The 16,110-nt window shown below is 42.1% G+C and overlaps 1 protein-coding gene across 1 annotated transcript in view; it reads left to right on the top strand.

Moving 5' to 3' along the window:
* The window catches only part of Trpm8 (transient receptor potential cation channel subfamily M member 8), an 81,478-nt gene that overhangs the window by 18,429 nt on the left and 46,939 nt on the right, over positions 1–16,110 (top strand). Inside the window, exons 6-11 of the mRNA XM_051190755.1 lie at positions 2,244–2,416; positions 4,223–4,397; positions 5,801–5,868; positions 9,070–9,267; positions 13,623–13,725; positions 14,968–15,086. Of these exons, the coding sequence (XP_051046712.1) occupies positions 2,244–2,416; positions 4,223–4,397; positions 5,801–5,868; positions 9,070–9,267; positions 13,623–13,725; positions 14,968–15,086 (836 nt within the window). The remainder of the gene's footprint in view (positions 1–2,243; positions 2,417–4,222; positions 4,398–5,800; positions 5,869–9,069; positions 9,268–13,622; positions 13,726–14,967; positions 15,087–16,110) is intronic.

The following is a 16,110-nucleotide window of genomic DNA, read 5'->3' on the forward strand; positions in this document are numbered from 1 at the left end:
GGAGACCATTGATGACCTTTTGGAAACAGGCTGCAGGATAAGTTGTTAGCACTGTGTAGTTGTATGAGCCAGATAAAGGTAGCTTTGACTTCATATATTCAACTTAGCATGTTCTCTCTTTTACTTTTTTTAATTTTAAAAGCTTTCAAGCATTATAGAAAGGTTTCAACAGTAATATGACGAACATATGTGCATGCCTCTAGATTTACTGATGGCTGATACTTCCTACATTTGTCTTCTATTGTTTTATGAATATTCATGTATTATGGTTTGGCACAAAATGATTTGAAAGTAGGCTGCAGACATCATGGCTCTTACCCCCCCCCCCAGACTCACTGGCATGCATCTCCTAAGAAGAGGGACATCCCCTTACACATGTTCCAATGCAGTTTTCCAAGCTAGGCAGGGACAGTTTACACTGACACTAATAGTTTATTGTGCCCCTTTAATGACCTTTGTAAATGAGAAACTTTTTCTCTGTCTGGCTTCCAAATTCCCGTAAGTTTTCATATCCTTCTGGTTTTCTTACATCAGCACTAGTTCTCAGCCTTTGTCTATTGTCACACTCCAATGAGCACACATCAATGGCTTTGTGGATTGTATCTCAACTTAGGTTTGCTTGATGGTTTTCTCATACGTGGATTCAGTTTACTTAAACTTCACATTTTCAAAACTTCTTTTGCAAAGACACATTGACTGACAGGACTGAGGAAACATACTTTATCTGAGATATGAATTTCCAATGTATGTTCAAGGTTGTTATAGGCATTAGGACCAGCACAATGTCTCAGCAGGTAAAGGTGTCAAGCCTAACAATCTGATTCTGATACCTGGAACCCACAAGATGGGATAGAACTGATTGAAAGTTGTACTCTGACCTACACATGTGCTGTAGCAGAGATATTCAAGCACATGTACACACACATACATAGACACACACATACACACATACATACATACACCCATACACACATATACATATGAACACACACATACATATACACACATACATATATACATACATACATACACACACACACCAAATGTGAACAGGATATCCTTGCCTGGAAGACAGGCTCATTTCAAACTGGCCTTACATGGTAGATTCTATTAGTTTAGCCAGAACAAAAAAGGCAATCCCCTCAGAGTTCTTGGTGTTGGTCATGGCCAGTTACCTTATTTTAAGAAGGAACACTGAGAACTGGTTTAAGGAATTGGGCCATAGCGCTCCTAAGTATTATCAGGTCTTTGATGTGGGAGGTGACCCATGGCTTAGTTCTTCCTTGTGGAAGATGGCAGGGAAATTAGACAACGGAGACAGACAGCAAATGAAAGAATTTTGTAACAACCAGAGAGGAGTCAGGACTCCACAGACTCACTGCTAGAGCCAATAAAGAGAAAACAGAGTCTGCCCTAAGGAGAGAGAGTGTCCTCAAAGTGGGGACTGTCCTAAGGATGGAGGCTGTCAAGGTGGGGACTGCCCTAAAGATGGGGAGTGTCTTCCAGGTAGGGACCGCTCCAACGATGGAGGCTGTGTTCAAAGTGGGAACTGCACTAAAAATGGTTGTCTTCCAGGTAGGGTCTGCTTTTAGAGTGGGACTGCCCAGATAACAAGTCACACTACAGACATTTCTGCTATACTAAATAATATTCCTGTTGTTTGTTGCTGGGGATAGAACCCATGGCCTGGCATGTGCTAGTAAAACACTCTGTCTCTGAACTACAGCACAAGCCTGTAGGTCTTTTGTTTCTTATATTCTGCATTAAAACTCAAAATGCTTGGCATTGAGAAAGATCATGGGCTATAAACCTTGAATAAAAATGTGCAAAGTTATGTAAAGCAAGGCAGAATTGCTGGGGCTAGGAAGGTCTACACTGGTCTGACCAGCAGGAAGTCTGGAGAGAGAGCACACTGTCAGCTATGGATGCACTGCCCAGCTCACACCAGGCATTCACTATTCATGACAGCACTCCCCTGGAGACTCATGAGTACAGCCTCTGTACAGGTTGAGAATGCATGTCTAGAATGGGGCCCAGAACCTGTGCTTTCTAGTATGTGCCTCTCAGGAGACCTTGCTGACCTGGGATCATCCTCTTGTTTGCCATGGGTCCTATCCCATAGTCTGGCTCTCAGTGCAGCATCTTGGGACTCATGGCAGGAAGGTTTCCTTAGGAGTCTGGACCACAAGACAAAAACCTTACTTAGCATCAGTTTAAGCTTGGTCCCCCGCCTTCATCTATAGGTGCTTGGATTCTCACGGGAGGCACCCATTATGGTCTGATGAAGTACATAGGTGAAGTGGTGAGAGATAACACCATCAGCAGGAATTCGGAAGAGAACATCGTGGCCATTGGCATAGCGGCGTGGGGCATGGTCTCCAACAGGGACACCCTCATCAGGAATTGCGATGATGAGGTATGGGCTGGGCAGGGAGGTCTGGAGGTTCTGTAGGAGAAAGACCAGGGCAATGGCCCTGTCTAATGAGAACAGCCTATGGACCTCAGAAATGTAAAAACCAAGGGGGGCAGGGGGAAGGGCATACTTAAGGGGACTCCAAAATAGGAGCTAAGAATGGAGGCATTTTGTCATTAAAATCTGTCCCCAGCAAGCTCTTATTAGATTTGGGCCCATTGTTTTTATAGCTACGATCCAAATCCATCTCGAAAGAGTTCACCTGTGTGAATAATCCCTCACTGCCATGCCAGATTGTTGGGAATTCAGATTCATTATTGTTCTCCATCCTTAATCCAATGTGGAGAAGGCTGAGAACCACACCACCAAATGTTTCTTGAGAACTGATTTAGAAAGTAGCAGACCACCCTTAAATTATGTCTAGAATTCACTGTGGATGTATGATGTCTGCTGCCATATGTGTCAAGTGTGACGTTTTGGAAACAGTGAGAAACTACCCAAGTCCTACTCAAAAGAATTAGGCTAGATGTTCAGAAATCTAAATTTAAAACACATCTCCTTCCATCTGTGACTCACTAGATATTTAAATGATAAATGTTAAGGGCTGTGTATGTGTGTTTTTTTTTAAGTCATTTTACTTTCTTGTCTCTGTCACCATTTTTGAGACTAACAAGGGGCACAGGAACCCAAAAGTCAAATTTGTGCTCTTCCCAGAACACTATTTAGAAATATATCAGGAGTACAAAACTGTTTATCGGATGTTCCAACAATTACATTAATAAATTCCTCCCTAGATAATTTAATATTAGGGTAAAGATGTTCATCAAAATAATCTCTGAAGTAACAAAGAAGAATTGACATAAATCTAAACATCCACCAATGTTTGTATTTGTATTAGATATTATAATCTAGTAATATTTATTGCTAAAGAGGGAAGTCCAGACAGATTGCCATACACAAAATGAAGAATAACCATGAAGGTAGGAAAATACTACTTCTGGAGATATTTTGACAGCATGGAAATGCTTCTAAGTATGAAATTATGAAACACACAGATATTTAGAATAACTAAATGCACATAAAGTCTTGATGGCAACAAACCAAAGCTCCTAGAATTAGGGATCATTTATATTTTCATTTATATGCTACAGTACTCACTTCTGTAGAAAACATAGGTTTTGGAGGCTTAAATTATATTGCTAGTTTTTATTCCTTTTTTATTTCTGATGACTACCTTCAGTGACAGCATGGTTTTGCAGCAAACTCTTAGGATATTGTGGTTGGCTTCCTGGTTCCTCTAGTATTTACCTGGGTCACAGCATTTGGTCTTCTGTATGAAACAGAGCGTTTCTAATAATCTTGGTGGCTACGTCTTTTGATTCAGGCTCAAAGGGCTCATTGTAGCATTCAGTGCTATGGGTGGAACAGAATGGAGACTCAGCCAACCTGAAAGGAGGCCACCGTTTGAAACATTTATGTTATATTGTATTTTAGATCTGTTTCAGAGACTTTTAGTTTTCTTAGCTTTCATGATCTGTTGTTGTGTTTTTTAATTCGTTGATCAGTATTCTGCTTTTGAGTCATGAGAGCAGTATATACATATGAAAAAGATAGCAAAGTTCTCTTTCGTTCTTGGTTTTCAGTCCACCCTATGCCATTTGTCACCATAATTTTTCTACCTAAACTCTGGTGTTCCTCGTCAGTGAAATCACAAGAGGACGCACATAACAAACACAAGTTCTCTAGCTTCAGTAGGGTCATAATAATGGCACACTGCATCTCAAAGACAAGTGTCCCTGTGCTTTTCAGGGCTATTTCTCAGCTCAGTACATCATGGATGACTTCAAGAGAGACCCTCTATACATCTTAGACAACAATCACACCCACTTGCTGCTTGTGGACAATGGATGCCATGGACACCCCACGGTGGAAGCCAAGCTTCGAAATCAGCTGGAGAAATACATCTCCGAGAGGACCAGTCAAGGTCAGCCATTAGGAACTGAGATGTCAGCTCTGCATGGCTGTTATGGTGACAGCTGGTGCTGCATGGCTAGTCTTCACTCCTCTTTCTCCAGCATTCCAGGAGTGCCCTCTGCTAGGGTCACTGACGTGTACTTCAGCATGCTGAAGACAGTGACAGATACTTTCTTACACTCTTGGTCATTCATTTAGGAAGTCTGGCTTTTTCCCTGTAGACATTTGGAACAAGTGAAGCCCCTAATGGAAAAATACGTATTTAAGAAGCAATGCAGTTAGGAAGATGAATGAAAAAAAAAAAAAGGTATAAAAAGGAAGGAAAAGGATACTACTACTTCTAGGTATGGTGGAGGAGGAAGACCATAGCCAGAGGCAGAGACATCTGGAAGAGTTCAGCGTGGACATGGCCAGACTGAGCTAGGCCAATTGGGAGAAGCAGAGGGAGAAGGGAATGGTGGAGAGAGAGGAACAAAGTGTAGCAGCTAAGAAAAGGGGGTAGGTAACCAAAATGTCTGGATTATATAGGGAAGAGCCTCTGGGGGAAGGGCAGGCCAGCCACTGGGCTGGAGAGTTCAGGGTAGAGGACTGGGTATGCCAGCAATACCCTGTAACATGCAGGGACTGAGGGATGCTGGAAGAACCTGGCAACCAGTGATATGCTGATAAGTTAAATAGGTAGTTCAGCCATTTGACCTGGGTTTGAGACTCAACAGTAGGGTAGAGATGTTAAGAAGCCAGCCTACTAGTGTCATAACTGGAAGGCTAGTTAATATTTTAAGTGTGTCTCCTTCCATGAACTACCAGAATAGAATCACCTAAAACACTGGTTTTGCAGAAACAGTGCAAGATTTTGTCTAATAGGCTACACATGTCTTCCTTTCCCGTGGACAGGGTGCTGAAAGATGTCCTGCTTTGGAGCTAGGTTGTCCTATGGTTTTGTGACAGACTGCCTCACAGAACATAGTCTCAATTGTTTCCCCTTCAACAAAGATAAAGTTTAGGAAGCTATTTATACATGCACTAAACTCCATTGAGAGAATACCTCATTATGCAAATTTGTCATCCATTTAAGAAAGCATGGGATTATACAAATGAGGGAGAGAATAAGGGCAAACTTCAACCCAGTCTAATCAAATCCACAAATGTTAATGAAGCATCGACATTAGCATTTTAAAAAGCAGTGACAAATGACAGTACTACTTATGACACCCTGTGGAGGGTCTGACCATAGGGATTCCTTCATTGTGATCTATCAGTTCAGGGGCAAGGTCAAATCCAAGCAGTTATTACCCAGGCCATGAGCTCTCACAGCAGATGCCACCCCCCCATCTTCTTTCTGCTGCAATCCACTTGCTGCCACACCCAGGCCTCAAGGTGGAGTCCAAAACAGACTTTGTTTTTGTTTTACAGATTCCAACTATGGTGGTAAGATCCCTATCGTGTGTTTTGCTCAAGGAGGTGGAAGAGAGACTTTGAAAGTGAGTTCTGGTTGGTTTTCTGAAAGGCGGGTCTACAGACTTACCCAATAGATGCATCCCCCCACCCCCATGCCCAGTCTTTTGGGTTTGCCTAATCTTTTAAAACTAAAGTTCTAGTTCCAGTACAAATTGGGTCGCATTGTGACCTGTTCATACATGGTTACCCTTGTCTTTCCTCATGTTCATTACACTGCCCTCTCTCCTCACTTCTTTAGCCCCCCTCCCCTGGCATGTACGCACGTGCACGCCTACACACACACACACACACACACACACACACACACACACACACACACAGTGTGATCTAGATTCTGTATACAAGAGGAAATATGCTGTTTATCTTTTCTTATTCAACATTGTCTATTATTACCCACAGTTCCACCCATTTCTTTACAAATGATAAGGCTTCAGTCTTTATGGCTAAAACTCCAGTGTCTGTAGATCCAGTACTTTATCCAACTATCTCTTGGGTGGCTAGTCTGATTACATATCTTAGCTATCATGAACAGTAGCACAATGAACATGTTCCCTAGTGTCTGCTGACTTAAATGATTTTGGGTGTATACTCATGAGTGGTATGGTTGTTCTACATGTATTTGTATTTTGAGGTTCCTCTACATTTATTCCTATAGTGGTGTCACTAATTTCAATTCCAACCCCATGAATATAAGGGTTACTTTTCCTTGGCACACCCACTAGTGTTTTGCTGCTTCATTTCTGGCTGCTTGTCCATCTGACAGTGGTGAGATGGACTCTCAAGGCATTCAGGAGTCTTTCAAAGAAACATGTTTTAAAAGAAACTTTAGGGAACAAGTAAAACTGACCATTTTATTTCCTTGTGAAACGGTCACCAGACAAATGTTGAAAAGCAGCCATATAAAGGGGAGGTGGAGACAGGGGTGTGAAATAGTTGTCCCACTGAGGACTGAGCATTGCGCAGGCTCTCATTCTCTGCACTCTGCCCAGTTGTAGGTGGGTCTCCATGCTAATCATCATCTACTGCAAAAAAAGATGCTTTTCCCGTAAGGGTTGACCAATGAACTAATCTATGGGTAAAGCAATAATCAGTAGTAGTAGTCAGTTTAATTCTGTGCCCATTCAGCAGTGTGACAGTCATAGGTCCTTCCCTAAGGGCCTGGGTAGCTCATCACAGTTCTCGATGTGGGTTTCATCTTGTGAAGTAGGTCTAAACTCCAATCAGAAAGTGGTGGTTAACTCCCATGACATTGGTGCTTCTATTGCCAGTGGGCATGTCTTGCCGGCCAGATGCTTTTGTATGATTACTTTTCTGTTCTGATAGGGTGCACAGCATTCTCCCACACTATGAATGCTACTCAGTAGAGATGAGATTTGCTGGTCAGCATTAGCTTGATTTCTCCATGTTCTGTAACTCATGTGGGTGGTGTCTTTACAAATAGCCTCTTGCTGTCAAGTACCATACCCTGTATTATTTGGGGGGGGGGCTCTATGGAACCTCACTGGCCAGCAACTCCATAAAAGGTGATCCATTCCTCTTCCTGGACTTTTTATTTATTAGCCTGTGGTGTCTTGTAGGGGCTTTGTTGCCCATTTATTGTTTGGATAGAGAGACAGGGAATGGTCTGGGAGGAGCTGGAAGAAGGGAGTGACTATAATCAAAATGTATTGTATGAAATTCTCCAAGAGCAAATAAACGAGAAAAGAAAAAGAGGAGACAGAGAGTGGTGGCTGATTAAAGAGGGAGAGAGAGATGGTAGATAAGAGAGATGAGTTGGGAGATGGCCGCATGCCTATTCTCCCTTGAAACTTAAGATTTGGAGAGATTTCTTATCCTAGAATAGAGGGAAAGCTGTCTCTTTTCCTGCTGCAACTTAATGGAGGGTGTCTCTACAGTATCAACTCCGAAGATCTGCATAACTTGTGCCATTCCTTGGCAGTAGGGCAGGAGAGCATGAGGCTAACACCGAACGCGGTCTCGCTCCTTAGTTCCACATCTGTTAGGTACCACCCAGCACTGTAGTCACATTCATCTTGAGTGCAGACTCTGAGGCATGTGCACGGACTCCCAACCTGCTCCCTCAGACTCATCATAGCTCCACGGCCCCTTGGGCAGTATCTTCTCTATGGAGAGTGTTCAGCCTCTGAGGACAGGGACTTGGGTGTCTCTGTGCCTGGGTGTAGATTAATCCCTTGACCTTGAAGTCAGGTGATGAAAAGTCCGAGTCCCCTCTTCCACCTTCTGAAGTTCTTGCACAGGAAACACAGGTGTGAGAGGTGTTTGTCCAGAAAGTAAGTCTATTTCACTCTCTTTCAATAAGTGATGAGGGGGACAAAGGAGACGAAACGTGGAAACACAAGGCTAACTGCTTTTAAAGTCTTTCCAGGGCATTGATAGTGTCTTTTAGAGAAATTATCAGTGCAGTTGTGTTCAATGGAATCTTCACAGTTGTCACTTAAGTTTTTGGAGTGAACAATTTTGTATAAAAAAACATATTTTCAAAGTACCTCTGTATGGAAGACATAAACTATTACAGGTGTTTATGTTGTGGAATCCTTTTTGGCTAGGCAAAGATATATTGTGTTTGTTTATGCTGCATTTGTTTAATGATGTAAAGATATGTTGCATTTGTGTTAATTAAATAAAATTGGCCTGGACTCAGAGAGGTGGGTTAGCGACTGATTTTCAGGAAGAAGCGGGGAAGACTGCAGTATGGGTTTCATAGGCTTTGTTGTTGTTTTCTTTTCTTTTCCTTTTGTTTTAGTTGGGGCAACTATGGAAGGAGAGAAACTTGCAGGGATGCCAGCTTAGAGGAAAAAGTTAGTCGGTCACTGCTCAACTCTCTGAGCTCACAAGTTTTCACCCTAGTCTTTGAATCTCAAGCTTTATTAGAATGATAGGAATTCAAAGTTAGACTTTAGCAGTAGCAACAGAGCCGTTGTCTGGGGACAGCCACTAGTAGTTTAAAATGCAGCCTCTGTGAGGAAGTAAAACAGCATGTCCTTTTTGTGAAATTTGTCATTTTCTCGGGATGTCAAGCAATCAGCTCACTTTTCCCATTCAGTTGCTTGGTTTTGATTTGAAATAAAAGCTGCAGAGGGAAAAGCAGTTAGAGGTGTCAAAGCATCTTGTGCACACCCTTAATTTAGAACCTCTGTCCTGAATTGGATTGTGTGGCTCACTGCAGCCCCTTCCATGTATCCAACTCTTTATCCCTCTCACAGGCCATCAATACCTCCATCAAGAGTAAGATCCCCTGCGTAGTGGTGGAGGGCTCGGGGCAGATTGCCGACGTGATTGCCAGCCTTGTGGAGGTGGAGGATGTTCTGACCTCTTCCATGGTCAAAGAGAAGCTGGTGCGATTTTTACCTCGCACTGTGTCCCGACTGCCTGAAGAAGAGATTGAGAGCTGGATCAAATGGGTGAGTTTTGGGGTAGATGCAGGAGGCTGGGTATGGGGAAGGCAGGTTCCTGGAATGGGAGAATGTCTCTCATTCCCGATTCCACCAGCAATGGCGGGTGTTTGGTTTTTCTCCTTGACTTTGAGGCTGCTCTCTAGTCCATATCAGATGTGTGGCTGGAAATTGAAATTCAGATAAGTTATGTGACACTACAGTTATCTGTTCTTAGGAGATTTGCAATGCTTGTCTTTCTCTTGTGCCAACACACGTGCTTCCATGTGGTAGAGGGGAAGTCCCTGGTGGTAATATCTGACAAATGCAGATGCTATCCAGAGTCCACATCTACCGAAGTCATCACTGTGGAAGAACTGCCATGCCATGGGCCTGACTATGCTGGCTTTGGAATCTCTCATCTTTTCTAGAAGTCTTGTGAGAAAAGTTGACATACAGGAACACTTCAGCTTACGGTTGCTAGCCTTAAGAAAACCTTTGGACATATTAATGTTGTGCATCCTTCCTATTCTTTGTTTCATGATTGCTGTTCATTTGCAACAACTCATTGTCCAGGCTGCTCAACACATGAGAAAACATCCATTCATGTCGGCAGGCTCATCCCCACCAGCTCATTCAGAAATGTCCATATGTGTTTGGATACATTTAGGAGCATATGCCGCCTTTTAATTTTCCCCGAGGAAATAACAGGCTTATGCACAATGGTTACTTTTATCATAGAGTCTATAGAAAGTTGGGTTTAATATAACGGATAATAACAATAAGATTTTCAAAAACTAGATTGTCATAGTGTGGGTGTTGGGTTCACACAGGTCTGTGGAAATAAGACTCAGAGGCACCTTAAGAATGACTTTTGCTTGTCTTGGCTGCAGGGTAGATCCAGCCTCTAAGGACTGAACCGATTCCCTTCTCCCAGGGCCTTTTAATATTCTCCAATTTATACCTTAGCAAGTTGATTTCCATAGCCTCAAAACGTCCTGAACAAAGCTTCAAAAGTGACAATGCTGAGTGCAAATTCTTGATTCAGGAGGTACTGCATGTTTCTTGGGTTTTCCCTTAACTAAGTTTTGTACAGGCCTTGTATCCTTGGGAAACTCTCAGGCAAGATTCATACGTAGAGCAACAAGGAAAACAAGGGCTAGGTGCTAGCTCTCCAGAGCCAGACCAGGTGTAGCCCAGTGGGAATGCTGCCACACTAGATTGCAGTTCTAGAAGTGTTCAGTATCTGTAGAGGCCCTCAAGATATCAAATGCAGCAAACTCAAGTCCTCAACATATAAAGGATCTCCCCCCCCCTTACAATATTACTTAATGCAAGCCTGGGCTGGCCAAATACCAACTGAGAGAAGGCACATGTCAGCTCAACCTTCTTTGTTGTTGGGCACTCTTTACTAACTCCCACAGAGTGGGGCCTTGATGGCCTCCTTTAATTTTACCTGAGAGGGTGGTGTTCTTCTGGTGCAGCTGTTGTTAATGAAACATGAACTCCAGACTCAATGCGCCCACGTGGAGTTTAATGGTGGAGGGAAGAGAAAGGGGGTAGTTGGTGGCCAACTGAAAGCAGGAGAGAGAGAGAGAGAGAGAGAGAGAGAGAGAGAGAGAGAGAGAGAGAGAGAGAGAGAGAGAACAAGCAAGAGAGAGAGAGGCACACTTGCTTAAAAGGGGGAAAGTTGCACATGCAAAGTTGAACAAAGAGTCTGGGAGGTATCCAGCCCTTGGCATTCTTCCTTGTGCTGAGTCCCAGAGTCCCAGCCTGGTTGAGCTCACACATCATAGTCAGTATGTGACAAATGCTGACCTCCTTAACAGAGCATCACATTCTTCAAACAATAGATATCAGTGAAGATAACCATCAAAGATCCCACTAGGGAAGGTCAAGCTCACTGTCTACCAGGGTAGTGAAGTGGTGGAGAGTGGCCAGGTGACTCATCCCTTGATACTATTCCCATGTGGAAATCCAGGGAAGGGTGCTCGCTCTCTGAAGTGGAAATATGCCATACCTGGAGAGTTTCAGTTAATTCTAACAGGTGACCAGACCAATTAGTTACAGGTGTTGCATATTTATTGCCTCTCCAATTTCTGGGGTGGGTAGAAAAATTTAGTGACCAGTGCAAGAATGTCCAGAGAGGAAGGAAGAGAGAACTATTAGTTTGTCTACCTAACACGGGCTGGGGGCCACTCCAGTGGATTTCCTTTTTATCCCTTCTACAAGTTGAAACTTGGAGTCTGGTTCATTGTCACATCCAAAAAACAGAATGGCCCTAATGGTCCCTCTATTCTTTATGAGGGATTTTGATTTCTACTTCAAGACAACTATCAGAGGCAATTCATTTTGATCTAAATGTCAGGCTAATTTTGCTGCCTTTGATTATATTATCGTTTCTGTGATTCATATCTAATTCATATTCACATCTAATTAAATATATCTATTCTAATCATGTCAACCAGAAGACATACATAAAAATGGAAATTACTCTGGCATTTTAGCTATGTATTTATATGGGGTTATGTAATTGGTACAGATTTCCCAAAAGACCAAACTGGAGTAGGATTATTAATTGATAAATATGTAAATCAGTGAAATATATAAGCAGCCTTCCTGTGTAGTCTTGAGTGACCTCGCTGGTCATGTGAATGGCTGGCCAGCAAAGCTAAACTCATCCTTTTTTCCATCTTCCCCCAACAACTCCTTCACATGATTCCACACAACTACCCTGATCCCATCAAAGCTTGACTTTCCATAGTATCTGAATATTAACCATGTCATATACCATTCATTCAGACAGCTAAAGCTATTTCATCTTCTGCTCATTAGGTTGATTCTTATTGGGCATATTTCATGTGCTACATTTGGTTTGGTCACACCAAGAATTTTGTGTATGTCAGAGATAGTCTACAGCCCCACATAGGGAACATATGTTAAAAAATACTCCGTGTGAAGTTATTATAAAGATCACTGTATTATTTCAAACGGAAGTGGGTGTGCATTAGTTACTGTTCTCTTTGCTGTGAACAAATGCCTGACAAAGAATAACTTTAAAAGAAGGAAGGGTCTATTTTAGCTTATGGTTCTGGGGGCTACAGTCCATCATGGCAGGGAAAGCAAGGTGGCAAGAGCATGAGAAAGCTGGTTATGCTGCCTTTGTAGTCAAAAGCAGAGAGAGAGAGAGAGAGAGAGAGAGAGAGAGAGGCTCAGGACAGGAGGAGATAAGGTGTGTGGGTAGGAATACAGTTAGAGAATCCTTGGAACCCTCTATAAGTCTGTTGTGCTCCTTATCCATGTTTGTTTTCTTTTCTTCCCTTTACATTACAAAACCAAAGATGTCTTACCCCCATGCAGTGGTCCTACTTCACATGTGCTCCATAACCCTGGGCCCTATATCTGCCTCCTTGCCAATCATTTCTCTCTGAACTCCTTTCCATTGGCTTGAACAAAGCCTGCCCCTATGGTGAAGGGTCTTTCTTGCTGTGCTCATATGTTCCTCTCCCTCAAAATCCTCATGGTTTGTGTTTTGTCGAGGCTCTGGATTATCTCCCCCATCACCATTGGGTACACACCTTTAGAACCCAAATCTTCCTTATCACCATTCCCAAGGAGCAGATCACCTCCTAATAGCCAGGTCCAAGAACTTTCTCAGTCCACATCTTTCTACCTTCCCATAGCAAGGCACTGAGTCCCCTGGCGTTTGCCTGAAGGTCCAGATCTAAATTTTGCTAGGGAAGTCACCATCTTCTAAAACTGAAGCTAACCAAAGTAGACATGATCCTCCTGTAAAAGAAGAAGTTCTTCCAGGTAGAAGTTCATCCTTGCCAGTACCTGGAGCCTAGAAATTAGATGCTTTTTCAAAGAATCTGTTTCAAATTTAAACACTACAGAAAATCCACAAAGGATAATATATTTGACTCTTTAAAAGGATAATGTAAGTTATTGATCTCTCTAACAACTTCTCCTGTTTCTTGTTCATTAAACTATTCCTTCCTACTGTTTCAGACTTTATGACCACACTTAGGTTTCCAGTCTTCTGTTACCTGTTATTTATTCATCTACTTACCAGACAATTGATATCTTTAATGTGTCAGGATTTCTCTCTCTCTCTCTCTCTCTCTCTCTCTCTCTCTCTCTCTCTCTCTCACACACACACACACAGATTTCAGAGTAGTAAAAGGGAGGCTTGTTGGGAAGAGGAACAGGTTTAGAGGAATGGGGAGGGAATATAGAGAGGGTAATAGGAGGTTAGGATCAAAGTATAATATATATACATGTATGTATGAAATTGTGAAAGAATAGTTACATTAAAAAAGAAGTTCATATTCACCATGCTCAAGACCAGTTGGTTGATAATATTCTTCCTGACATTTTACCAGCTCAAAGAAATTCTTGAGTGTTCCCACCTACTCACAGTTATTAAGATGGAAGAGGCTGGAGACGAGATAGTGAGCAATGCCATTTCCTATGCACTGTACAAAGGTGAGTGGAATCAGTTCCCTGAGAGCACATCCTTAGAGGATAAAATGACTGCTGTGTATAGTGAATTCCCTTAGATGGGTGTATTTCAAAAAATAAGACGTTTTATGTCATTAAAAGGCTGATCAAGTGTAACCAAAGTAATCTATAAACAGTTGTTTTTAGCAGTGGTTTAAAGAAGTTTTGGAGTGTCAGACCCCTTTTAAAATGTTGTAAAAACTGTACCTACAGAGGTATGTGCATACACACTTTACATGTACACATGCACATGTGACACACACACACACACACACACACACACACACACACACACACACACACACACGCACGCACACACAAACACCTTAGCATTCAACTTCAGGGGTTCACGTATCTCCTGAAACTTATAACTGACCTCTAGGAAGAACAATTCCATCAAAGTGTCAAAGTGACTGGGGATGCTGGTGAACATCTTTAATTCCACCATCTGGAAGGCAGAGGCAGGTGGATCTCTGTGAGTTTGAGGTCAGCCTGATCTACATAGGACCACAGGTCTGACTTCCAGGAAATCCAGAGCTATATAGTGAGACCCTGTCTAAAAAAAAAAAATCCACCAAAATGGAATTACCTGTAGTAACTAGCAAAGCCTTGCCTTCTGGATTGAAATACCTAACCAATAAATTCACAATATACAGAAAAGAGAGACAGAAGAATAAGGGTGGGAAGAGAAGAGGAAAGAAAGGTATTGGTTGGAAGTTGGGTCTCTAAGACTTGTCTCCCCTTGACCTACTTTCTCAAATTAAGCAGTGACTCCTAAAAGTTCCACAGTCTCTCAGAACAGTGCCAGTAGCTAGAAACAAAGTGTTCAAGCACAAGAGCCTATGGGGAACATTTTACATTCAAATCATAACAAATACATTGTTGAAATATAGCTAATTATTTTATAGATTTATATGTAGGATAAGTCAGACACAACTTTGGAATATAATACTTATGGAGCCTCAATCTAATAAAGAAATATCAATATATCTGAGTTATACTACATTCATATGCAACAGAAGGATATTATGATCTTTGTTGATCACTATAGACTTCAGGATATATGCAACTCAGATAAAAATGAGTGACAATAGAGGGAGATGACAGTTTCCTCTTATTCCAAGAGACTTGTTTTGATGGGTGGCTCTGATATTTGGAGGCTATTAATAGCCTGACTTCCTCATGCATGGTCTGTTGGTCTATGGTTTTCTTCCTGCCCACTTCTAGCCTTCAGCACTAATGAGCAAGACAAGGACAATTGGAATGGTCAACTGAAGCTTTTGCTGGAGTGGAACCAATTGGACCTTGCCAGTGATGAGATCTTCACCAACGACCGCCGATGGGAGGTAGCAGAAGCCTCTGGGGTTATTCCTGGGTTAGCATGGACAATGGTCTCAGCCATAAATGGTCTGTATCCAACAAGATCATCAACCTAGTATATTGTTAATGTTTGCTTTGTTCTAGCATATCAGTGATGTCCTTTCCTTGATTGTAGGGTGGGATAATGACGTCATCTTAGTAGGTTTCTTGCAAACAGATAATATAATCAAAGACTCTCATGTAAGCTATCCTGAATGTATAATCCTGTTGCTAGCTACAAGTCTGCTTTCAGGAGTAGATGAGTGGAGGTATGGGGACTAGAGATATGGGGATATTGATCTGGCTTGACTAAAAAGATCAAGACAACTCATTCTTTTGCCACCTTCCCACCCAGCCAAATTCTGAGAAGAAATTTGTCAATGGTGGGAGGTCAGAGGGGAAGATTGAATAACTTTGCTGAAGATACCCACCAGCGCTTTAGAGTGAGGTGCCAGGGACTCCCTGGGCCAAATGAATGCCTCCAATATGAAAGTTGCATAGAAAAAGTATAGTTATAATGTATACTTTTCCAGCAGATCACTCTTCTTTATTTTCAGTAAGATAAATGCTTCAAGGCCCCATTTATGGGAGACCACTTGCATTCATCTAACGTTCAACCAGCCTTGGAAGTTCTGTTCAGAAGGAACAATAAACTGTCAAACAGAGATGTTCAAGGGTGCATCTTTGTGTTCAGCTAGCCTCAATTAATTGAAGTCATTATGGGCAGGGAGGTCATATTTCATTTGACATGTGTATGAATGGATATGAAGGCTTACATAACTCAACTTCTGCAGCCAGCTTCAGAAAACACTCTCATACATACCACTGTATCATCAAAGACCAAGATTTGATTTACATTAACATATGATCAATTTTAATGAGAGTAGTGAAAGTAGTAATGGCTCATGAATTTTTGAGTTATTCACTCCTTTAGCAAACATTGCCTAGTGTTTGGTCTTTGCACTGTAATGAACCCTATTACACATCACAAGGCTTTAGTTAATGGAGGGC

This window comes from Phodopus roborovskii, unplaced genomic scaffold (assembly GCF_943737965.1).
Source record: "Phodopus roborovskii unplaced genomic scaffold, PHOROB, whole genome shotgun sequence".
Lineage (NCBI taxonomy): Eukaryota > Metazoa > Chordata > Mammalia > Rodentia > Cricetidae > Phodopus > Phodopus roborovskii.